Below are 24,043 nucleotides of genomic sequence, written 5' to 3' on the forward strand. Positions count from 1 at the left end.
ACATCTCAAAAAGGGCATAGTGGAACTGGAAAAGGTTCAACAAAGAGCAACAAAGATTATGAAAGGTACGGAATGGCTTCCATACGAGGGGAGACTAAAAAGATTAGGGTTGTTCAGGTCAGAAAAAAGATGACTGATGGGGGATATGATAGGGGTCTATAAAGTCATGAACTCTGTGAAAAAAGTGAATTTAGAAGAAGAGCTTACTCACCTTGGGCAGTAACTGGAGTTCTTTGAGATGAGTGGCTCCACTTCAGGTTGCTTAAACCCCTTTGGCCCATTCATGCACACTATACTTCCTTGTGCCCCGCTCTGAGGCTAAAAAGGGTTACATGGGCAAACTACCCTCAGTTCCCTCTCTGCTGCAAGGGCACAGAGGAAACCCTGAAGCAGAGAAAGCATGCAAGCAAAGGAGCACTCATAGGGACACACATTTTGAAGAATGTCAGTTACTGCACAAGGTGAGTAACCTCTCGTTCTCAGAGTACTGCGTCTATGGGTGTTCCACTTCCGGTGACTACTGACCAGCACCCTGAGCTGGAGCAGGGGGGGCTTTGGAGTCAAGTCCAAGACTGAAGACAATACTACATTTCCAACACAGCATCTGATCTAGCAGTCTGGACCACAGAGTAATGCTTGGAAAAGGTATGTATGGAGGTCCAAGTGTCAGCCTTACAAACATCCAGAATAGGAAGAATTCTTGAGTAATGTCACTGTTATAGAAAGAGCTGTCGTGGAATGGGCCAGAATGAATCTCATTCTATCATAACATAATACAAATACAATCAGAAATCCACCTGGAGAGCCTCTGGGTGGAAATCGCCAAACTGTCAGACGTATCCGCAATAGTCATGAACCGTCAGGGTTATTTCCTAAAAGACTTAGGCTATGTCTACACTACACACCTTACAATGGCGCAGCAGAAAAAACAGGAAACAACTGTGAGATGGGTGAACTGCAATACAAAAAGAAAAAAAATCCTGAAGTGCAAGGGCCGAAAACCAACCCTCTCCTCGGTTCTAATGACAGAATTACAGCTGAGAGAGATACCATCCTGAATTTTTGTGATTTCACAAAACTGTTTAGGAGTCTTAGATCTAGAATCATAGAATATCAGGGTTGGAAGGGACCTCAGGAGGTCATCTAGTCCAACCCCCTGCTCAAAGCAGGACCAATCCCCAATTAAATCATCCCAGCTAGGGCTTTGTCAAGCCTGACCTTAAAAACTTCTAAGGAAGGAGATTCTACCACCTCCCTAGGTAACGCATTCCAGTGTTTCACCACCCTCCTAGTGAAAAAGTTTTTCCTAATATCCAACCTAAACCTCCCCCACTGCAACTTGAGACCATTACCCCTTGTCCTGTCCTCTTCTACCACTGAGAATAGTCTAGAACCATGCTCTCTGGAACCACTTCTCAGGTAGTTGAAAGCAGCTATCAAATCCCCCCTCATTCTTCTCTTCTGCAGACTAAACAATCCCAGTTCCCTCAGCCTCTCCTCATAAGTCATGTGTTCCAGACCCCTAATCATTTTTGTTGCCCTTCGCTGGACTCTCTCCAGTTTATCCACATCCTTCTTGTAGTGTGGGGCCCAAAACTGGACACAGTACTCCAGATGAGGCCTCACCAATGTCGAATAGAGGGGGACGATCACGTCCCTCGATCTGCTCGCTATGCCCCTACTTCTACATCCCAAAATGCCATTGGCCTTCTTGGCAACAAGGGCACACTGCTGACTCATATCCAGCTTCTCGTCCACTGTCACCCCTAGGTCCTTTTCCGCAGAACTGCTGCCTAGCCATTCGGTCCCTAGTCTGTAGCTGTGCATTGGGTTCTTCCGTCCCGTCCTAAGTGCAGGACCCTGCACTTATCCTTATTGAACCCCATCAGATTTCTTTTGGCCCAATCCTCCAATTTGTCTAGGTCCCTCTGTATCCTATCCCTGTCCTCCAGCGTATCTACCACTCCTCCCAGTTTAGTATCATCCGCAAATTTGCTGAGAGTGCAATCCACACCATCCTCCAGATCATTTATGAAGATATTGAACAAAACCGGCCCCAGGACTGACCACTGGGGCACTCCACTTGACACCGGCTGCCAACTAGACATGGAACCATTGATCACTATCTGTTGAGCCCGACAATCTAGCCAACTTTCTACCCACCTTGTAGTGCATTCATCCAGCCCATACTACTTTAACTTGCTGACAAGAATACTGTGGGAGACCGTGTCAAAAGCTTTGCTAAAGTCAAGAAACAATACATCCACTGCTTTCCCTTCATCCACAGAACCAGTAATCTCATCATAGAAGGTGATTAGATTAGTCAGGCATGACCTTCCCTTGGTGAATCCATGCTGACTGTTCCTGATCACTTTCCTCTCCTCTAAGTGCTTCAGGATTGATTCTTTGAGGACCTGCTCCATGATTTTTCTAGGGACTGAGGTGAGGCTGACTGGCCTGTAGTTCCCAGGATCCTCCTTCTTCCCTTTTTTAAAGATTGGCACTACATTAGCCTTTTTCCAGTCATCTAGGACTTCCCCCGTTCGCCACGAGTTTTCAAAGATAATGGCCAATGGCTCTGCAATCACAGCCGCCAATTCCTCAATTTCCCCAATTCCAATTCCTCAACTTTAGCACTCTCGGATGCAACTCGTCCAGCCCCATGGACTTGTGTACGTCCAGCTTTTCTAAATAGTCCCTAACCACTTCTTTCTCCACAGAGGGCTGGCCATCTACTCCCCATGTTGTGATGCCCAGCTCAGCAGTCTGGGAGCTGACCTTGTTAGTGAAGACAGAGGCAAAAAAAGCATTGAGTACATTAGCTTTTTCCACATCCTCTGTCACTAGGTTGCCTCCCTCATTCAGTAAGGGGCCCACACTTTCCTTGGTTTTCTTCTTGTTGCCAACATACCTGAAGAAACCCTTCTTGTTACTCTTGACATCTCTCGCTAGCTGCAGCTCCAGGTGCGATTTGGCCCTCCTGATTTCATTCCTACATGCCCGAGCAATATTTTTATACTCATCCCTGGTCATATGTCCAACCTTCCACTTCTTGTGAGCTTCTTTTTTATGTTTAAGATCTGCTAGGATTTCACCATTAAGCCAAGCTGGTCGCCTGCCATATTTACTATTCTTTCGACTCATCGGGATTGTTTGTCCCTGTAACCTCAACAGGGATTCCTTGAAATACAGCCAGCTCTCCTGGACTCCTTTCCCCTTCATGTTAGTCCCGCAGGGGATCCTAGCCATCCGTTCCCTGAGGGAGTCGAAGTCTGCTTTCCTGAAGTCCAGGGTCCGTATCCTGCTGCTTACCTTTCTTCCCTGTGTCAGGATCCTGAACTCAACCAACTCATGGTCACTGCCTCCCAGATTCCCATCAGCCTCCACTCTCTGATCTTCCCTCCCTCCATGCTGAACTGGAACTGGTTCTACAGCACTTATTCACAGAAGGGAATTGACTTCTTGCTTTAAGAGTTATTCATGAGAGGGGTCCCTGAGGAGGAACAGAAAAGGGTGGGGGGGAGCAGTGGCATAAGGGAGGGAGGTAAAATGGATAGTGTACTCCAATCTTATATCCTCCAGCACTCAATTGTCTGATACGATCCTCTCCCACATGGACAGAAAGTGGAAGAGACTGTCTCCAACAGGTGCATGGTGGGTAGAACGGTGTGGACACAGTTTGATTTTGTGAGGTTGTACCGGGTCCTTGACCAGCCTATCAAAACTGATGCTTAGATGATGATGATGATGATGGCTCAGCAGCGGATGCACAGGGAGTAGGCAGTCTTTTCCTCTAGAAACTTGACTTCTTCCTGGGTGATGCATAAGTTCTTGAATTCTGGGAATGAAGCAGGGTGGGATCTTTGAGCCGTTTGGGAACTACTAAATTTGTTTGTTTGTAAGCATATAAATCCCAAAAGATCTCAACATGGCTCTGGGATTCTTAAGGGTATGCGGGGATTCATCAGTGGATTCAGTGAAGAGCTTGAGGCCATTCAAAGGAAAGGTCCTCAACCATGTTTTGGACCTCCTTTGGGAATTCAGACAGCCAGAATGCCCTCCGCATGCCTGCCGCCGTAGAGATAGATCAAGCTGCAGTGGGGACTGCATCCAAGGAGGCTTGTAGCAAAGTTCTAGCATCATTGATAACAGCTTGAAACAGCTCACACTGATCAACCGGCAGATACTGAATCCAGGTGTTGAAATTGGCATAATTTGAGTGATTGTACTTCAACATGACAGCTTGATAATTTATAATCCTAAATTGAGGCGTCAACCAGGGAGTTTGGTGCTGGATGGATCTGCAAAAGTTCAGTCTCATTTGCTGGGAAGCAATATTTCTTATCGGCCTGTTTACATGTTGGCAGTATCATTGCAGAGGTCTGCCACATGGGTTTGGCAGGATCCAACAGGGCCTCATTAATAGGCAGGGTGGCTCAGGGAAAGGGAGTCCATTGAAGGATATCCAGGAGCTTATGCTGAAACTAACTGAGCTCTTCAGAGGGAGCTGCAGGGAATCTGCATTATGCTTAATTAACTTGTGGAAGTGTCTGAAGTCATCAGCCATAGTTGGTTGGGCAAACATTACCACTTCATCTGGGGAAGACAAAGAAATATTTGTTTGCGGAGTAGCCTCTTTATCTGCCCTGGCTCCTCAAATGATTCTTGCACTTGAGGTAGAGGAGAGGGGAGACACTCCTCTACTCCAACTATTCCCCACAAGAAACATTAGGGGCATGGAAAAACTGCTGTCAATATGCAGCTCAAGGATCCCCATATGGTCACTGGGATTGGGGGTGTCCAAAGGGCCTGAACCAGATAGGGTGAACACAGGCCCATAGGCAACTCCCCTTCCCCACTCCACCCCTCTTTTCAAAAGCATCAGAAGGGAAAACCCTTGTCTGAAGAGTAGGGGAATCTTGGACTGAGACATTCAAATAAGAGGAGAATTCCTCCTCCTCAGCAAGGGCAGCTTCAGCACTCTGAAAGTGGTTGAGGGTCAAGCAGTACTGGAGACTGTGCATGTTTTGTTACCAATAACCTTTCAGTACCCACTAATAAGGTTGACTCTGGTTCCTCCAAAACAAGTAAGTCCTTAAGGAATCTGAACTCCTGCAGTACAGGGTGGATTTGAAGAATGGGGCCCCGTTCTGCAGTTAGTACCAAGGGTAAATGTTATTCCAGCAAGTCCCTTCTGGCCCAAGTAGTTGGTACTGATGATGATGCCTTGGGAGGGGTCAAGACCCTATATGAAATGTGGTGTCTTCCCTGTACTGAAGCAGTCTTTGTGGTCAACTCTGATGAAGATGTTACCGAAGGAGTTGTGGGTACCCTTCTGTCAGGAGGTGAGAATGCTTCATTTATGCAATGTCCTGTTTCTGCAGTACAGAAGGTCTTGGTACTGAGTCATGCTTGTTTTCCTTTTTCTCAGATGAGTCCGGAGCCATGGACATAGGATTAATACTAAGAGCATCTGGAGCCTCAGCCGTACCCAAAGCGGGATAAGATGACGCCACAGCAGTCTTGCTTTGCAAGGTCAGAGGTTTTTTTGAGGTAGACTTCTTCTGCAGAGAATGGCTCCTCTTTCTATGCATCTCCTCTGTGAATTTACCTCAGGTAGACTCAGGTGAATGTGCCAAGAATGACGTGTTCACAGAAAGACCTATGTTGGGGGGTGAGAGTGGGGGAAGAGATCTCCTGTCTGGGAACTGAGGGTGGCTGGAGGGAATGCTCCGTCATTAAACATCTCAGTTTTAAAACCCAATTTTTCCTTGCCCTGCCTTTAAAAGCACAGCAAATGGATATACAGGATAAGATTACCCCAAGCTACAGATAAACGGGAATACCCATCACTGACCAGGAAAGTCTCCCAAGAACCTCCCGAAAGCCCAGAGAGCCTGGCATATTCCAAGGTAACAGTAGCTAGAAGGGCAAAGTTCCCACCTCCCTTAAAGGAGAAAGGGATTGAGCAAGGCTTCCCCTAAACACCTAAATAAAATACAGCAAATAAAATAAATAATAGAATGAAGAAAGGTAACTAGACTAAATTGTCAACTTAAAATAGTAAGGCACACTAATGCTTGTCTCAGGCCAAGGCAGTTGAGAGGGAACTGCAGGCAGTTCACCCACGCAGCCTTATATAGCCTTGAAGCAGGGCAAGAGGAAGCCATATGCACAGATTGAACAGACACTACTACCAAAAATCTCAGATTAAAGGCATAAGAGGTGTGAGTACACCTGAAGTGGGGAGCCCATAGGGACACCGCTTGAGAAGTTTTATTTACTCTTTCCCACAATGCAAAACCAAGGGTCATGTGATGAAATTAATAGGCAGCAGATTTAAGAGAAACAAGAAGTATTTTTTCCACACTAAACACAATTAACCTGTGGATTTCATTGCCAGGGATGTGACGGCGAGAGGTACTGTATTCAAAAAAGAACAAGATATCCTCCATGAACTTTAGCCAAGACAGTCAAGGATGCAACCCCATGCTTGGGGTGACCCTAAACTTCTCATTGCCAGAAGAGGAAAATTGCCCTGCTCTGTTCACTCTCCCAGAAATTCTGCTATTGGCCACTGTCGAAGACAGGATACTAGGCTAGTGGTCAGACCCAGTATAGCAGTTGTTACCATGTTCTTATTGCAGATATATGCCACTGAAGCTGCTGTGCGCCTAGGTGAGTTTGCATTTATAATACCTAAGTGTCTCAAAGCTCTCTAATTCATAACATGACATGATGCATAGTCTTATCCACTGGCCATCCTTTAGCTGTCTAGCTGTTTTTTGTTTTAATTATAAATGCCACAAATAGTCTGCTTAATTTTCTGAATGGCTTAGTCATGTTTAACAGATAACCAGCTCTTCTCCTAGTATTATTTTGGGGCTTTGGGAAAGAGACCAGGAGAAATACTGACAGACTAAGTACCACCTGGTAATTTTGGACTGTGGTGTCAAGTAGACTGGACAGCAGAGCCTGCAACACCAAGACCCTCCTGGACAAGTTGGCAGCCAAGAAGAATAACCTTTCACAGAGATCTAAAATCGCTATGGCACAAACGGACCATCTATATGCTTGGTTAATAATAAACTCAACTCTAAAGGATCATTAGGCCACTGAGAAGGAGGTAGAAGTTTAAAGTCTTTAAAAATTGTTACACTAGGAGATGAACAAACTCCATGACTCTTCACATGGACAACAGAAATAGTAGCTAAACAAACAGTAAATGAACATTCTGTAGCCAGAGATATCTGTGAAGACATCAGAAACATGAGAAAGGAAGTCCAAGACAGCAGGAACCACAAAAAAAAACCTGAGTCAAGGACTCTGGCTTGAGCATGCATTTCAAACTGGTTCCATCTGGCAGCACAAAAGTTATCTCAGACCTGCCTTGATCTCCACAGAAAAGCACAAAACCCTCTGCTCTAGAAACCTAGCAGCCATGGTAAAAGGTGCAGGGACTGACATCCTTGATGGTCCACCCTGGTGTTCTACTGTGACAAGACTTGACTCAAGGAAGACTGATTGGACAATCTTTGTCAGGGCTAGAAGGTCTGAGAATCAGGTCTCCCACAACCAGGTTGGTGCCACTAGAATCACCACTTCTCTGTCTTACTGAATCTTTGTTAGTACTCTGGAAAGAAGGGAAATGAAGAAAAGGCATGAAGGAGTTCTTTCCCTCTGTATCCTATTTTTGAGCCGAACCTTGAACACTTTCTGATTTGTAGCAAAGGAAGTCAAATATCAGAAGGATTGCTGAGTCTCATCTCAAGTTGTATGCAATGTTGTTGTAGCCCTGTTGGTCACAGGATATTGGAGAGACATCGATATTAGAAATGTACTCTAAATACATTTCCCAGATCCGAAGTAGAGCTCTGTATAAGTCTCTATCAACAGAAGTTGGTTTAATAAAAATTACCTCACCTACCTACATTATTAATAATGCATCATTTCCACAGATGGATTATCAGTTACACAGAGGTAACCGAATTCCCCTTATTTGTTCAGGTAATACATTGCAAACACACTATCCGAACATTTCCATTGTCTGCCCTCTGATGTGTGAAAGAAGGAATGTGAGAACCAGCCTAATGAGCCTCAGTTCTAGCTAGTTTACATGGAGTCTCTTTTCCTGAGGTCTCCAAAGATCACAGACAGTGAAAATTTCCCAGATATGTTGTCCCAACCCCCAGATTGTAGGCATCCATGCCTATCATTATTTTAGTATAGGGGTGTGAAAAGCAGATCTCCCTCTCTAGCAGCATTAACCATAGTAGAAAGTTTTCAACTAGCTTTCGACAGATGGGAGAGATTATCAACAAGTCCAAAATGTGAGTGACTAATCCTTGTAAAGGCCGTATCTATAACTTTACAAAAAAGTGTGTCTTTTGGGAAGATGGTAAATATGCATCCACTATCAGGCCCAGTGCTATGTGAACAAGTATAACATACTTCCTTATCTACTTTCTCCACATCAGATTATGTAGATGTCTATCATATCCCCTTTGTGGTCTCTTTTCTAAGATGAAAGTCCTAATCTTATTAATCTCTCCTCATATGGAAGCTATTCTGTATCCCTAATAATTTTTGTTGCCTTTTTCTGTACCTTTCTAACTCCAATATATCTTTTTTGAGATGGGGTGACCATATCTGTATGCAGTATTCAAGATGTGGGCATACTATAGATTTATATAGCAGCAATATGATATTTTCTGTCTTATGATCTATCCCTTTTGTAATGATTCCCAACATTGTTATCTTTTTTGACTGCCGATGCACACTGAGTGGATGTTTTCAGAGAACCATCCCCAGTGATTCCAAGATCTCTTTCTTGAGTGGTAACAGCTAATTTAGACCCCATCATTTTATGTGTATAGTGGAGATGTTTTCCAATGTGCATTACTTTGCATTTGACAACACTGAATTTTAAAGAATCCTTATTGAGGTTACAAGGACAAACTATCCCCATGTGTAGAAAGAATAGTAAATATGGCAGGCGACCAGCTTGGCTTAACAGTGAAATCCTTGCTGATCTTAAACACAAAAAAGCAGCTTACAAAAAGTGGAAGATTGGACAAATGACCAGGGATGAGTATAAAAATATTGCTCAGGCATGCAGGAGTGAAATGAGGAAGGCCAAATCACACCTGAAGTTGCAGCTAGCAAGAGATGTTAAGAGTAACAAGAAGGGTTTCTTCAGGTATGTTGGCAACAAGAAGAAAACCAAGGAAAGTGTGGGCCCCTTACTGAATGAGGGAGGCAACCTAGTGACAGAGGGTGTGGAAAAAGCTAATGTATTCAATGTTTTTCCTTTGCCTCGGTCTTCACGAACAAGGTCAGCTCCCAGACTACTGCACTGGGCAGCACAGTATGGGGAGGAGGTGACCAGCCCTCTGTGGAGAAAGAAGTGGTTCGGGACTATTTAGAAAAGCTGGATGAACACAAGTCCACGGGGCCGGATGTGTTGCATCCGAGAGTGCTAAAGGAGTTGGCGGATGTGATTGCAGAGCCATTGGCCATTATCTTTGAAAACTCATGGAGATCCAGGGAAGTCCTGGACGAGTGGAAAAAGGCTAATGTAGTGCCCATCTTTAAAAAAGGGAAGGAGGAGGATCCTGGGAACTACAGGCCAGTCAGCCTCACCTCAGTCCCTGGAAAAATCATGGAGCAGGAAAGAGTCCAGCAGAGGGCAACAAAAATGATTAGGGGACTGGAACACATGACTTATGAGGAGAGGCTGAGGGAACTGGGATTGTTTAGTCTGCAGAAGAGAAGGACGAGGGGGGATTTAATAGCTGCTTTCAACTACCTGAAAGGGGGTTGCAAAGAGGATGGCTCTAGACTGTTCTCAGTGGTAGCAGATAACAGAACAAGGAGTAATGGTCTCAAGTTGCAGTGGAGGAGGTTTCGATTGCATATTAGGAAAAACTTTTTCACTAGGAGGGTGGTGAAACACTGGAACACATTACCTAGGGAGGTGGTGGAACCTCCTTCCTCAGATATTTTTAAGGTCATAGAATATCAGGATTGGAAGGGACCTCAGGAGGTCATCTAGTTCAACCCCCTGCTCAAAGCAGGACCAATCCCCAACTAAATCATCCCAGCCAGGGCTTTGTCAAGCCTGACCTTAAAAACTTCTAAGGAAGGAGATTCCACCACCTCCCTAGGTAACGCATTCCAGTGTTTCACCACCCTCTTAGTGAAAAAGTTTTTCCTAATATCCAACCTAAACCTCCCCCACTGCAACTTGAGACCATTACTCCTTGTTCTGTCACCTGCTACCACTGAGAACAGTCTAGAGCCATCCTCTTTGGAACCACCTCTCAGGTAGTTGAAAGCAGCTATCAAATCCCCCCTCATCCTTCTCTTCTGCAGGCTAAACAATCCCAGTTCCCTCAGCCTCTCCTCATAAATCATGTGTTCCAGGCCCCTCATCATTTTTGTTGCCTTCCGCTGGACTCTTTCCAATTTTTCCACATCCTTCTTGTAGTGTGGGGCCCAAAACTGAACACAGTACTCCAGAGGAGGTCTCATCAATGTCGAATAGAGGGGAACGATCACGTCCCTCAATCTACTGGCAATGCCCCTACTTATACATTCCACAATGCCATTGGCCTTCTTGGCAACAAGGGCACACTGTTGAGTCATATCCAACTTCTCGTCCACTGTAACTGTCAGGCTTGACAAAGCCCTGGCTGGGATGATTTAGTTGGGGATTGGTCCTGCTTTGAGCAGGGGGTTGAACTAGATGACCTCCTGAGGTCCCTTCCAACCCTGATATTCTATGATTCTATGAATTTCATCTGCTATTTTATATTGCCCAGTCACCTTGTTTTGAGAGATCCTTTTGTAACTCTTCGCAGTCCGCTTTGGACTTAAATATCTTGAGTAGTTTGCATCATCTGCAAATTTTTCCACCTCACCATTTACCCTTTTCCCCAGATCATTTATTAATATGTTGAACAGTACTGGTCCCAGTACAGACCTTTTGGGGACACCACTAACCTCTCCATTCTGAAAAGTGACCATTTATTCCTATCCTTTGTTTCCTGCCTTTTTAACCAGTTACTGATCCGTGAGAGGACCTTCCCTCTGATCCCATGACAGCTTACTTGGCTTAAGAGCTTTTGATGAGGGACCCTGTCAAAGGCTTTCTGAAAATTTAAGTGCACTGGATCACCCTTATCCACATATCTGTTGACCCCTCAAAGAATTTTAATAGATTGGTGAGGCATGATTTCTCCTTACAAAAGCCATGTTGACTCTTCCCCAACCAATAATGTTCATCTATGCACCTAATCATTCTATTCTTTACTGTAGTTTCAACCAACTTGTCTGGTACTGAAGTTAGGCTTACCAGCCTGTAAATGCCAGGATCACTTTTGGAGCCTTTTTTTAAAATTGGTGTCACATTAGCTATCTTTCAGTTATCTGGTACAGAACCTGATTTAAAATGACAGATTACATACCACAGTTAGCAGTTCTGCAATTTCACATTTGAGTTCCCTTAGAACTCTTGGGTGAATACCATCTGGTCCTGGTGACTTATTACTGTTTAACTTATCAATTTGTTCAAATACCTCCTCTACTGACACCTCAATCTGGGACAGTTCCTCAGATTTGTCACCTAAAAAGACTAGCTTAGGTGTGGGAATCTCCCTCACATCCTCTGCAGTGAAGACTGATGCAGAGAATTCATTTAGTTTCTCCACAATGGCCTTATCCCCCTTGAGTGCTCCTTTAGCATGTCAATCATCCAGTGGCCCCACCGGTTGTTTAGCAGGCTTCCAGCTTCTGATGTACTTTTAAAAATAAATTGCTATTACTTTTTGAGTCTTTGACTAGCTGTCCTTCAAATTCTTTTTTGGCCTTCCTAATTATATTTTTATACTTCACTTGCCAGAGTTTACGCTTGTTTCTATTTTCCTCAATAGGATTTAATTTCCGCTTTTTAAAGGATGACTTTTTGCCTCTCACTGCTTCTTTTACTTTGTTGTTTAGCATGGTGGTATTTTTCTGGTCCTCTTATTCTGTCTTCTTTTAATAATTTTTTGTATGTAAAAATTAGTCAGTATTATATAATTAGTACCTTCATCTGAGGATCTGATACAACATTCCTCCTCCAGATTCTTTTGTTATTCTGGTATCCTAAGCTTCTTAGCATCACAGTCTGTAGAGACCTTTTTAAGCCCAAGCAGTGCAATGTTTAAAAACCAAGGGCTCGTTCCACCACGTACAGTAAAATACACAGGAGAGGGCTAAGTTGAAAGAATATACTCCAGTTTTACCTCCACACCCCCTTGGACTTTTGGGCTTCAGTACCTCCCTTCCATCCCCCTGGCTTCATGCTGCCAAAGGGATATCTGCCATGGTTATTATTTGAACTCATCCTTAACAGAGGGTTCTCCACCAGAGAATGTCCCCCACAGAAACAGTAATCAATATTATGCCTACATTTTCTTTCATCTCCGCAAAGTTGAGAGAGTGGAGAATCAGAAAGAAATTTCCCTCCACTTCAACCTGAAGCTAGTGCCAGATCACTGACGCAGCTGCACCAGCACAGATACTATGCAAAGATGACATGAATCTATATAGAGTAAACTCACAGGCCACAGACACCCCACAAAAACTGCCTCTGTATTGCTCCCTAGCATGCAGAGATTGAGCTCCCCTAAATGGTCTTTTTGTGGCCTGCTTCTCCCAATATAGAGGAATTAAAGAAGTTGTTTTTTTTTTTTTAAACAGGCTTTTGTGCCTGAAAAGCATGTGAGCAGAACTGAATAAAGATTCAAAACCTCTGAATGAAAAATGGTTTGTTTTGCCAGCTTAATTCAATAAAGCACTATCAGAAGCCTTCATAAGGCTATGAGTTCCTGCACTGCAATACAGAAACTTCAAAATATAATCGCTAAAAATACAATTGGTCCAAATGATTTTTTCCAAAACTATATAATATTCAACATGAAAAAAGTCTTTAGTAGCAGACAAATTAAGACAGGAAATGAAAGAGGAGTTTGAAAATTTGTAATGTGAAGCATAAAATATGGCAGTACGAGAAGCTGAAACGCAAGATGAGTAAACCCCAGAATGTATCCTACTTTAAAACACTTCATTTTTATATTACTTCTGGTATCAAGACAGCTTTCATGGGAAGGATTTAAAATAGCTTGTGTTAAAATAAATTGGTCCTTTACTCAGAGGTATAAAGTCTAAGTCAGATCAAACTATGTGGTAGCACTGAAGTCTTCATTCCTCAGGCATTTGCATACACAAGACATGGCCTTTACTCTCCCTCAAGAATAACACAAGACGACATCAAGTTCTCAGAGGCTCAGATGACCAAGGAGGAACCAAAGGATGTTACAAAAAGACTAGAATTTCTATAGATCAAATTATTTAAAGAACTAGAAATGCAGCTCAGAATCAGATCCTATAAAGTAGGAACCATCACAGACACAGACGAGACAGGAAGCAGAAGAAGCCCATCTCAATCATTCTCTTAAGCATTAGCAGTTCTCCACAGTATTTTTTCCACCACTACTTATTTAGCTTGTTTTAAATGTTATGTATAGTAAAACTATAAAGGGTAGTTATCTTTAAAAGCATTCCCCTCTAACTCATTTAAGAAAAATTCTGCCTACACTTTTAGTCCAATTTTTTTAATTTTGCTTTTTTTTGCACAAACTGTAAAACTACTTGGAATGTAGGATTTTTAGTTTTATAGGATGCTAAAAACTACTTTCAGATATATAAGCGGTATATGAACAGGAAAGGCAGCCTCTCAAATGAGGAACCATTGTCTTTGCAAGGATATACATTAAGATAAACTAAAGATCATGATAGGGGGTGTGTTTAAAGCTATATGCATCTTGCTTTAATTCTGGTTTAAAATAACTAGCTGCTACTTTTTAATTAAACACAAAAATTTTGCAAGTTACATTATTTAATTGTATAAAATAATTAATTTTACAAAATGTTAATGCAACATTAACGCTTGAGATTTTAAACTAAGAAAAGCCCAGAAATTGAGAATTTAGGTAAACACTGTAGTCTTGTTTTTATCCCTATGCACTATAATGTGGCACAAGAAGATATATTTCGAAAAAAATATTTTACAAATATGGGCTAAGAGCAGAAGAAAATCCATAAAAACTCCTATTTAAATGGAACTACAATACAAAAAAAAACAACCTAGCCCAGAGTTTATCTGAAATATCATGCATAATTCTAGTGAGCACAGTGTTGAGCACAGCAAACAAAAATATAAAGCAGAACACAACCAATAAGATTCCATTTTGAAGGGTACAGGTGGGTGTCACCTAATGAGAATCCTGCATTTTCCCATGTCCTTCTGATTTTCCCCCTCTCCTACTCAAGTAAATTATACAAAATTATTTCACAAGAACCCAACTCCTACACCTGCAGTCACGCAGAACAGGGTTCTTGTCAGAGTTCCAGCAGCAGCTTAAAAGCAAGCGACCGTAATTACCACAAAAATCACAAGTGAGACTGGACTTTTAGTTACTTTTATCCCTTCTTCTGAATGGGGAGAGTGAAAGATTGAGAAAGAAATGAGTTAGATATTTAGACTGGTTGATGAAAGAACTTCTCTTGTCCTTTCCTCTTCTGAGAGCATGGTTTGGGCAAGAAGGACATTGCCAAGCAAAAATAAAATGAAAGGATTCCAGTATTTCAGGTGTATTTTTTCTTTTTTAGTTAAACACACAAAGGTTTAATAGTGGAATAAATTGCTGAAGGGGAGGAAAAGAAGCTGCTAGGATAAATCAGTTCATGAAGTAACTTGGCCACTTTCTGGAGGAGGGCATCATCTTCTCTAACCTCTAAATGATATTGTTACATTATACCATTTGTATTTATGTTTCTAAATAACGTCTCTCAATTCAGGTAGATATTTAAAAGAAGAAAAAGAAGATGAACCCAAAGGACCCTTCTTTGCCTAATATCTATCATGTAATTGAAATGTTTTCCACTAATTTTCCTTTCCATTCTAGATACTAGAATGCTCCTTAGAAATGAAGATATAGCCAACATACTTACACAATGAACCAGACGTAGTCCGCCTTCTGTTTAAACTTCGTTTGGCTTTTTCAGAAGCCAAAAAACCTCTTGTTTGAATATTTCTTTGTACTGGACTCTGCTGTGGTTCTGGTGCTTTCTCCACTCCATGAAAATATTTCATATGATAATGTAGCAACTTCGCTTTGCGGAATGATTTTGAACAGTCCAAGAGCTTGCATCTAAACTTGTGATCTTGGTCAACAGTTGCAGCTTTTGAAGCAATAAAATCATCTGTTCTCTTAAAAGTTTTTGTTACTGTAAGGACAAAACAAATAAGATTCCCCCATGCTTTTGCTATATTTGTCAAATGATTCTCTAAACTTAAAAAAATTAAGAAACTAACATGTATTTAAACATAAAATACTATATTAGCTATGAACAAAAAGTATTGTTGCTATTACCTGCTTTTGAGATCAACAGCCTAGATAGGGACTAACCTGAGACTGTTTTCCTTATTGTCCTTTGATGAACTACTACTGAAATCTCCATAAAAATGTTCATTAACCAACTGCTATTGTAATAGGGAACACAATATATTAGAGAGACTTTGCTTAACTGAGCTTACTTGGGCCAATGGTACGTATCACTGAAGCCTGCAATACAACAGTAGTACCAGTGATGCTGTCCTCTATGGAAGCAACATGAATGCTACATTTTCCACTTAAAACAGTAATGGCACATTCTATCAAGTTTTTTTAAACATTAATATCTTATATTACAGCACTGGTCAAGAGAAACATTTTTTACTTCCTAACGTAACTGATTGGGCATCAGAATTTCCTGATGTCAGATCCAACTATAAATATCTGTTAAAGTTAAGAGCTGTGGAGTGCTGCTACTAGAGAAAAGTCAGAGCTGTCCTTCAAGTAAATCAGATTTATTAACAAAAGAATTTTTAAAATTGCACACAGTAAATACGAAGGCATGACATTAAGGAAAGGCAAACTTAGGATGAATTCCAAGAAACATTTCTTATTCAGAGATTTATTAGACTACATATTAGTTTCTCAATAGAGCTGCTGGAAAAAACTTTGTTCAAATCTTCAAACTGGCCTGGAATAAGGATTAGAGAATATAGTCTACAGAACATTGCTACATTGGCCAGAAGATGAACTAAATAGATTTATTCCCATCTCTTCTAAGGTTCCAAACATTTTCACTTACGTTTTTGATGGGAATTACTATACTCTTAAAAGAAACACATTTTGATTAACAAAAACACAATCTGAACTTTCTGTGGTGCTGACAACTATACCTAAAAAAAGTGTCCAAATGGGAAGAGTGCCAGGAAATTGGAGAAATCCCAACATAGCACAATTTAAAAGAAAAGAATGATCCCGGCAATAACCATAACAAATCTAATTTACATCATTAGTAAGATAAATCACTAAATATCTAGAAGCTAATGGAATAATATGACACAACATGAGTTTATAGAGAATAAATTTTTTCCAGGGACAATGTTGTGGGGTTTGGTTTTGTTTTTTAAACAGAAGTGCAAAGTTAGTGAATAAAGGCACTGCAGTTCATGTTGTGTATTTAGATTTTAGTAAATCATTTGGATAAAACAAATACTCTCCACAAAAAACTCCACAAAAGAATAATATTAAATCATGGTATCTCAAGTTGGGGGAGGGAAATGTATTTAGTAGAAGGACTCAGAGCTAGCAAGTTCAATGAACTGGAAATGGAAGTAAGCAGTCTCTTAATGAAAAAAATCACATTAAATTGGGAGGAGTTGTAAACACCAACAAGGACACAGAATTAATACAAAGGGACCATGAGAGATGATAAACATGGTCAGAAAAGAGTGGGAGAAAATAACTGGATTGCCAGTCACTGGGAGGGAGGAAGCTGGGAAGCAGTACTGCCAAGATGAGCTAAGCACAAGAGTGAATAGCAATTTGGATAAATATCTGTAATACGAGATAACAAAAATGGCCAATGCAATTTAGGGCTAAATACACAGAGGCAACATGGAGCAGGAAAGTAAATTGTTCTGGAGCAACTGCATCTGAAATGCATTCAGTTTTGGGTACTACATTGTCTGAAAGAAACTGACAAACCTGGAAGAGTTCAAAGAGAGAAAAGCAACAGAAGTACTCAATAGTGCAAGACAGACTGACTCCTGGGGAAAGTAGGACAGCTTCATACACACACAGCAGGTTGCCGAAGAGAAAAATGGAGAGATTTAACAATCTACAGTTATTTACTGGGAGCGAACAACGAGAACAAAGACATTTTTTTAGGGTTGTGCATAGGGGAAATAAAGGAGAAAGGGGAAGAAAAAATTAAGAAAGGCAAAAAATTTAGGCCTGGTATCAGTAAGAACTTCCTGACAATGAGGGATTTCAAATTATTTTGTTAATTTCAACAAACCTAAACAGGGCCATGCAAGTGGGTTAGCAAAATTTGCCAACATCAAAACCTAAAATATTGTATTCATAAAGAACGAAACATATAACGGAAGTGGAAGGAAATCTGATTCAATTTACAAGTAACATGAAGATGGGAAAATATTGTTCAATTGCAGCAAAGAGGACCAAGAGGATCTCAGGCTTCAATAAAAGAAATATTCTAAAGATGATATGGGAAACTATTGTACAATTGTCATGATTAGACCCTGTTGAGAGTCCTGTATCCAAGCTTGGTGCATCTTTCTTCCACAGGTTGCAAAGGTACAGAGAATAGCTTCTAACTGATCTGATAAACTGAAGTTTGGAGAAGAGGAGGCAACAGAGGAATTGAGGATGGGCTGGAAGAAGGAGAGAGAAAGGAAGGGAGAACTTACTGCAATGGGCACAAAGGAATCTATTCAAACTCTAGGGCAACAATAGGAAATACACAGACATGCCTGAATTTCGATTGTGCCCTCTATTGGTTCAGATTATCACCACATACAAGCATTTTTCCCCCCTTCATACAATAACGCCCACCTGGAATTCTCTGCTCATGGGAATTAATATAAAGTTGGTGTGCAACTGTTCTACCCAGGGAGACTTTGGGAAAAAAATTGTACCCCAAGGAAGTACAATCTCTCCCAAGATTACGGTAGGAAAGGAAAAAGTGTGCAGAGGTGGAAGGGGGAAGCTCCTCCTCTCCCACAACAGCCCAGGAAAAACTGGACCTTGATTACTGTGATTCTTGGTCACATGCACTAGATATTAACAGGAATTATCTAATTTGGGGACAGTAAGGTACTTTTTACTGAGGACATACTAGCAATGAACTTTCAGAGGTTCCATCTTTTTCTGGAGCACTTTTTCTGGGGGGACGGGACGGGGGGAAATGAACTCAATATTGCAAACAAGCAATTTCCAGTGAATATTGATGTCGATCAGTGTGAGCGCTCTATGTATCCCACCATTTATTTTTGGGTCCTTATAACCTAGAATGCTGAAAGAGAAAATGACTTACCATAATTCTGGCCTTCTGCCACAGATCACCAATCCATAAATCATATATATCTTAAACCTCTGGCTTGTGAGGGATCCTACCTGGATTTAGAATTTTCAGCTAAGCTGTTGGGTAATAACCAATAGAGGGCACAAGCTAAAGCATCCAGACTGAGAGTCAGTAACTGCTTATCCTTAAATTGCTTTTCATACAAATAGGAACTCTTCTGAACTCTACCTCTCACCTACCCACTGACCACTCAATCTACTGCTTCATGTATCTTCAGAGGACAAAATCTTCAGTTACATGGGTTATTCTGTTTTCTGTTTATTCTTTTAAAACACGGCTTTCTTCTACTCCTCTGGAACTTCCCCATTTTCGAAACTAAGGCCATGTCTACACTAGAGTTTTGTCAACAAAAGGTATGCCAATTAAACCGCTGTTGCATGTCCACACTATGTCCACAGACCACATCCACACTAGCAGCTCTTCCATTGACACAAAGCAGTGCACTGTGGGTAGCTATCCCACTGCACAACTGGCTGCAGGATGCTTTGGGAAGGCTTTGAAAATGTCTCATGAGGGCAGGTACAGCTCACAGAGCTCTTCACACTGAGCAATGTCAAAGCTTCCCAGAGCTTTGAAAGGGCAGGGGTGCATGCCTGCAGGGAAGCCAAGTTCAAAATAGTGAGCAGAGCAGTCATGATGGGCATTGTGGAATACGGGGGGAGACCAGTTATGTCAACATAATGAATGGCGGCATCTACACTGATGCTTTGTCATTTTAGCTTTGTTGCAAAAAGCTGTAAGCCTCTCGGAAAGGTGGTTTTATTTTGCCACCAAAAGTAGCTTTGTAGCGTGTACACCTCCACTGTTTTGTTGGCAAAACCTGCCTTTTACTGACAAAACTGTGTAGCATAGACAAGGCCTTATTAAAAATTAAGCCTGCGAAACCAGGATTTGAAAAACTACTCTGATCGCATTACTTACGTATTGTACCTCTTTCTAGCACCTTGAATGTTTCCAGAACCCACTGCACTAAAAATGTTGCTGTCTAGAGTAAAAATGTCAAAGTCCTCAATTAGCAGCCTTTCAGCGTACAAGATTACCTGACCCATTGCAAACGGCACCTGAGACACCAATTACACCTGAAGTTATGAGGTTAAACGGAGCCACATAGCCCAAACATTTGCTTCACCTGTGCCAGCGTTAAAAGGATAGAGGAACTGGAATACAAAGAACACACTGAAAGATTGGACATGCAAGCACAGAGTGCACAACCAGTGCAAACTTCAGCACATGCTTCAGAGCTGAGGCAATTTAAAGCCTCCCCCTTCAGATCAAGAGGTGGATTCAGCCCTTCAACTTTATTCAGTGTGATAAAGTGGAACGTTGAAGATACTGAAATGGTTCTCTTGAACCTATATCTAATGACTTGTCAAAATGCCAGTCTCCAGTGCAGAGCCGCTGGCTGAGGCAAAAACTTTGACTCTACTCTTTTCTAGAGCAGCCAGGTGGCATGATGCTTGCCCATATTCACTGGCTTGAGTTGATAACTTTTATGGTACCTTGGGAGGAATCATGACCCATGCTGCTGCAGGATATGCAACAGTCCTGTCAACTGGAGGCAAACATTTTCTGCATTTGAAGGGACTAGACTGCTTCTCCTTACCTGAACACCAAGGCCAAAATGACTAAAAAGTTTGTGACTAAAAAGGTCACAAGTCCTATGTAGACTGAATCTTTGATGCATGTCCAAACTAACACACTTCAAGCATAATCTTAGAAAACAACACTAGGAACTTCTCAGCAGAATCACGGAAAGCATAGGAGGCATTTTTAAAATCAGAAATCAACCTCTGAGTATCAAGCATGCCCATGAAGAGCCTAGCACCAAGAGTATCTGTGGAGTGATTTTGAGCCTGTTCGCAGACAGAAGAGAAAACTCGTACTAGCTGTCAGAACAGCTGATGAGCACTCTGGCTCACATCCTATTAGTTGGAATGCCTCTTGACTGAGTTAATTCCCATCAACCATTCAGTCACCCCACAGAAGCAGGAGATCCACAAGATGGAAATCTACTGTACCAGTAATCTTTTTTCCTCATCATTTTTTAACAATTCAAATACAGTAGCAGAATATGACAGTTATCTTTTAAAATTTTAACTAATTTTTATATATATATTTTTATAAAATGTATGTATGTATCAGTCACATGCAACACTATTGTTGAAAATAGTATCAAAACTTCAGGAAATTTAAAATTTAAGTTCCATAAAGCAATATTTTTCCCATGTTAAACATACTATACATGAAGGTATACATTAAAAGCTTAACAAGCAATGAAAAGTATAATAGATGCACATTTTGAATTGGTTAGCAATGCTAAACAGTGCAGTGTGTCATGTTTTGAGATGGATGTGGCTGCACAAACCGAACCCTGAACTCAACTCTCAGCAGGTAACAGAGAAGACACCAATTTTTAAGCAGTTTTATGTTTAAAAAGTTATTGTTAATGTTCCCACACATACAGATTGTGTGCACGCTGCATGCAAATTACACAACAATCTCACAGCTAAACATGCAGCACCAATACCACACACAGCCAAGGATTAAAAATGAAGGCTAGTCATTTTACTTGACTTTGGAATATTCTCCCAAAAGGAAGAGATGGAAATTCTATTCCTTGTGACATTAGAACTAAGCTGTACAAACAACAGATGAAAATATTAGGGAAGAATGCTCCATTTTCCTGAGATGATAGGTCATTTCCATCTCCGATTTCCAGGATCTTACATTGCCAATTTAAGAGCATGCACACAACAGTAAAGGCAGTCTGCGGATATGGTTGCTCAACAAGGTATCCAAGCTGAACTCTCAAAAACAAATAGCTGAAGTAACTTTCCTGTTTGGTCATTTAAGATATTTGGATGATTCATTCATGGAATGAATCAATTCAGCTTTAAAACCACACACAGCACCTTTTTTTGCTTTCATCTCCACAGATACAACCCCTGTTTGAGAGACAAGAATACACAGACACAGAGTCAGCACAAGATAAACCAGGCATACAGCTAGAACAATGCATATTTAAAACCAAGAGTTTTCATTAACCTTTTTAAAGACAAATGAGGGATGAAGAGGAGAGTTAGAGTGGAACCTGGTTACTACCTGGAGTGCAAGTTTTACAAGCAAAAGGAGCTGATTCCTAAGGACTAGTCTCCACTAGATAGTTCTGCCAGTTTAATTATATCAATATGGTTAAAGCAGCAAATGTTCCTAGTGAAGAAACAGTTTTATATTGATACAAGTGCTTACACTGATATAGCATATTTCAGATCCCTGACTGGCATCAGCTACATCGGTATAAGCACTTTTATAACAAGTAACTAGAGCTTTTAGCAGCACAGCGATGCTGGCAAAAATCACACCCCTCACCAACATAGTTATGTTACCAAAACTTTCTAGAATAGGCCTGCCTTAAATCTGCAGAAGAACAAAGTTATTCTGAGACTGGTTTACCAAGTTGTCAGTTTCTAAGGAAATAAAAAGGGACATGGAGAGTCAAGTGCAGACACACCAAAGTAAGTTGGCCACTCCCCAATGTCACAATCGTAGTTTTACTGCATCCCAACGTAGGCTACTTGTATGTTTATGGAATGATAGAACTTTTTTTGTTCATCAGATAACAGTTTGGGGTCAATGGTCTGCGAGGGATGGATGTGCACCCTGGCACCCAGGATAGATGGGAAAAAGATGGATCTCAGTGATATCTCCCATGACTGCCTACTGCTGATGTGCTTCTCATTTAAAGTGAATATATTGATAATTTCTCCTGAGAAGATCATGCAGTCGAGTCTGTGATGGGATGCAAGACAGTTACACTACAGATATGGCTGCATTCACTGATAGTAATCAATAATACTAACACTTTTAATCACAGAAAAACTATTTTGGTCAAATCAACAGAGACTGGCTCTCTGATAAGTATAACCACTTAAAGGCTTCCATGGTTAACAATGGGTTGGATAGGTTTCAGAGTAGCAGCCGTGTTAGTCTGTATTCGCAAAAAGAAAAGGAGTACTTGTAGCACCTTAGCGACTAACAAATTTGAGCATAAGCTTTCGTGAACTGTCAGGGATGGGCTAGGTTTAATTAGTCCTGCTTCAGCACAAGGGGCTGGATTTCATTACCACTTGAGATCCCTTCCAGCCCTACATTTCTATGATAACTGAATATGCTATCAAATTAATGTTTTACTTTTACTTTCTGACAGCACTTACTCTTTGAAAAAATAAGTGAATGACTCCTATTCTTAAAATCTTTCCAATGAAATGTCAGCAAAACAAACTCAGTGTAGTTACATTCAGCATATCTTGTGTATGTCCATCTATAAATACTTGACATTTTTATATTATGTATATTTTACTAGAAGAAGTGGAAAATGAAATATCAAATCCAGAAAATCACCTCTGATTTCCAGCAGCCTACGTTTAATGACCCCGAACCAGAGTCAGAGGAAAAGAAACCACAAAGAAAAGACCAGAATTTTTGAGGTAGGGACAAGTACACCATGCACCATTATATACCGTATTTATTGTGCCTTTAGAGTTTCAATAGTTCATTCAGTCTCATACCCTAAATCAATTTCTATGTTTCTTTAGAACAGCCATGGCCTGAGAAAGCTCTCCCATTTGCAGTCTGGCAATCAAAGTCAATCAAGTTATCTTACGACTCTTGAAATGAATAAGGCACTGCCAGTTTTCTACAGAATTCTCAGAGATGTATGCACAGTCAAAGCTCATCTCTACATGGGCAAAAACAAAACTACACACGCTCCAGGGTCATGAGCTACCTGCAGATTTCCCTTCTCCTAGGCAAGGGACCAAACAGGTTTGTGAATGTAAGAAAAAGGGCAAGTGAGGGGGATTAGTGTTCCTTGAATTCATGAATATTTGATTGCACACCAGCATTATACTCTTCTACTGTGCCCTGTAGTAAGCAGAGCTTCCATCTGACAGCAGCCGCAGGTATGCTTCACAGAGCTCTGCACTAGAAACCTGAGAAACTCCCTCTTGGAATTCCAACAGACATTCAACTAAAGCTCCTGTTTTGTCCTTTTCCTCCTCCAGCCCCATACAATCCCAGCTCAAACACCTTCTCACCTCAGCAGGAGGAGGGTTCTAAGAGGGAAAAGACGTCAGGATCCAGACTACTGTAGGGAACATGTGGAATCCTGAACTCAAGACCTGGGAGGCAAGTGAAGGAGGAAAAGATTTGCAATTGTTTTAATTTTTAATTCAAAGGATTACTTGAATTTTTTCTAAAACTAATAGAACATACTGTTTGAGATCCCAAATCATTACAAAACATGTGGATGTACAGATCACAAATAAATACATTTTAAAAGGTGTCAGAACCCGAGTTAAGATTGCTCTGGGTTGTCTGTTTCTACTGTAATATTTGATATTACAAGAAAAAGTATTCTTTATACTGCTGTAGTTAGTGATGCCTTCAACTCTTGTAAAGGAAACAGAACTCTGAATTCAGATCTTGAGAGGTAACTAAA

General features: G+C 41.1%; 1 protein-coding gene across 8 annotated transcripts in view; it reads right to left on the minus strand.

The window, feature by feature from the left end:
- Positions 1 to 24,043, minus strand: part of PHF20 (PHD finger protein 20) — a 182,159-nt gene that overhangs the window by 82,049 nt on the left and 76,067 nt on the right. For 5 of the 8 annotated variants that reach the window (XM_048820698.2, XM_048820701.2, XM_048820699.2 and 2 more), the window contains exon 10: positions 15,058 to 15,333. The exons of the other annotated variants lie outside the window; for them this stretch is intronic. In XM_048820698.2, coding sequence (XP_048676655.2) covers positions 15,058 to 15,333 — 276 coding nt within the window. The remainder of the gene's footprint in view (positions 1 to 15,057; positions 15,334 to 24,043) is intronic. 8 annotated transcript variants of the gene reach the window in all.

The sequence above is a fragment of the Caretta caretta genome, chromosome 13 (genome assembly GCF_965140235.1).
Source record: "Caretta caretta isolate rCarCar2 chromosome 13, rCarCar1.hap1, whole genome shotgun sequence".
In the NCBI taxonomy this organism is placed as follows: Eukaryota; Metazoa; Chordata; order Testudines; family Cheloniidae; genus Caretta; species Caretta caretta.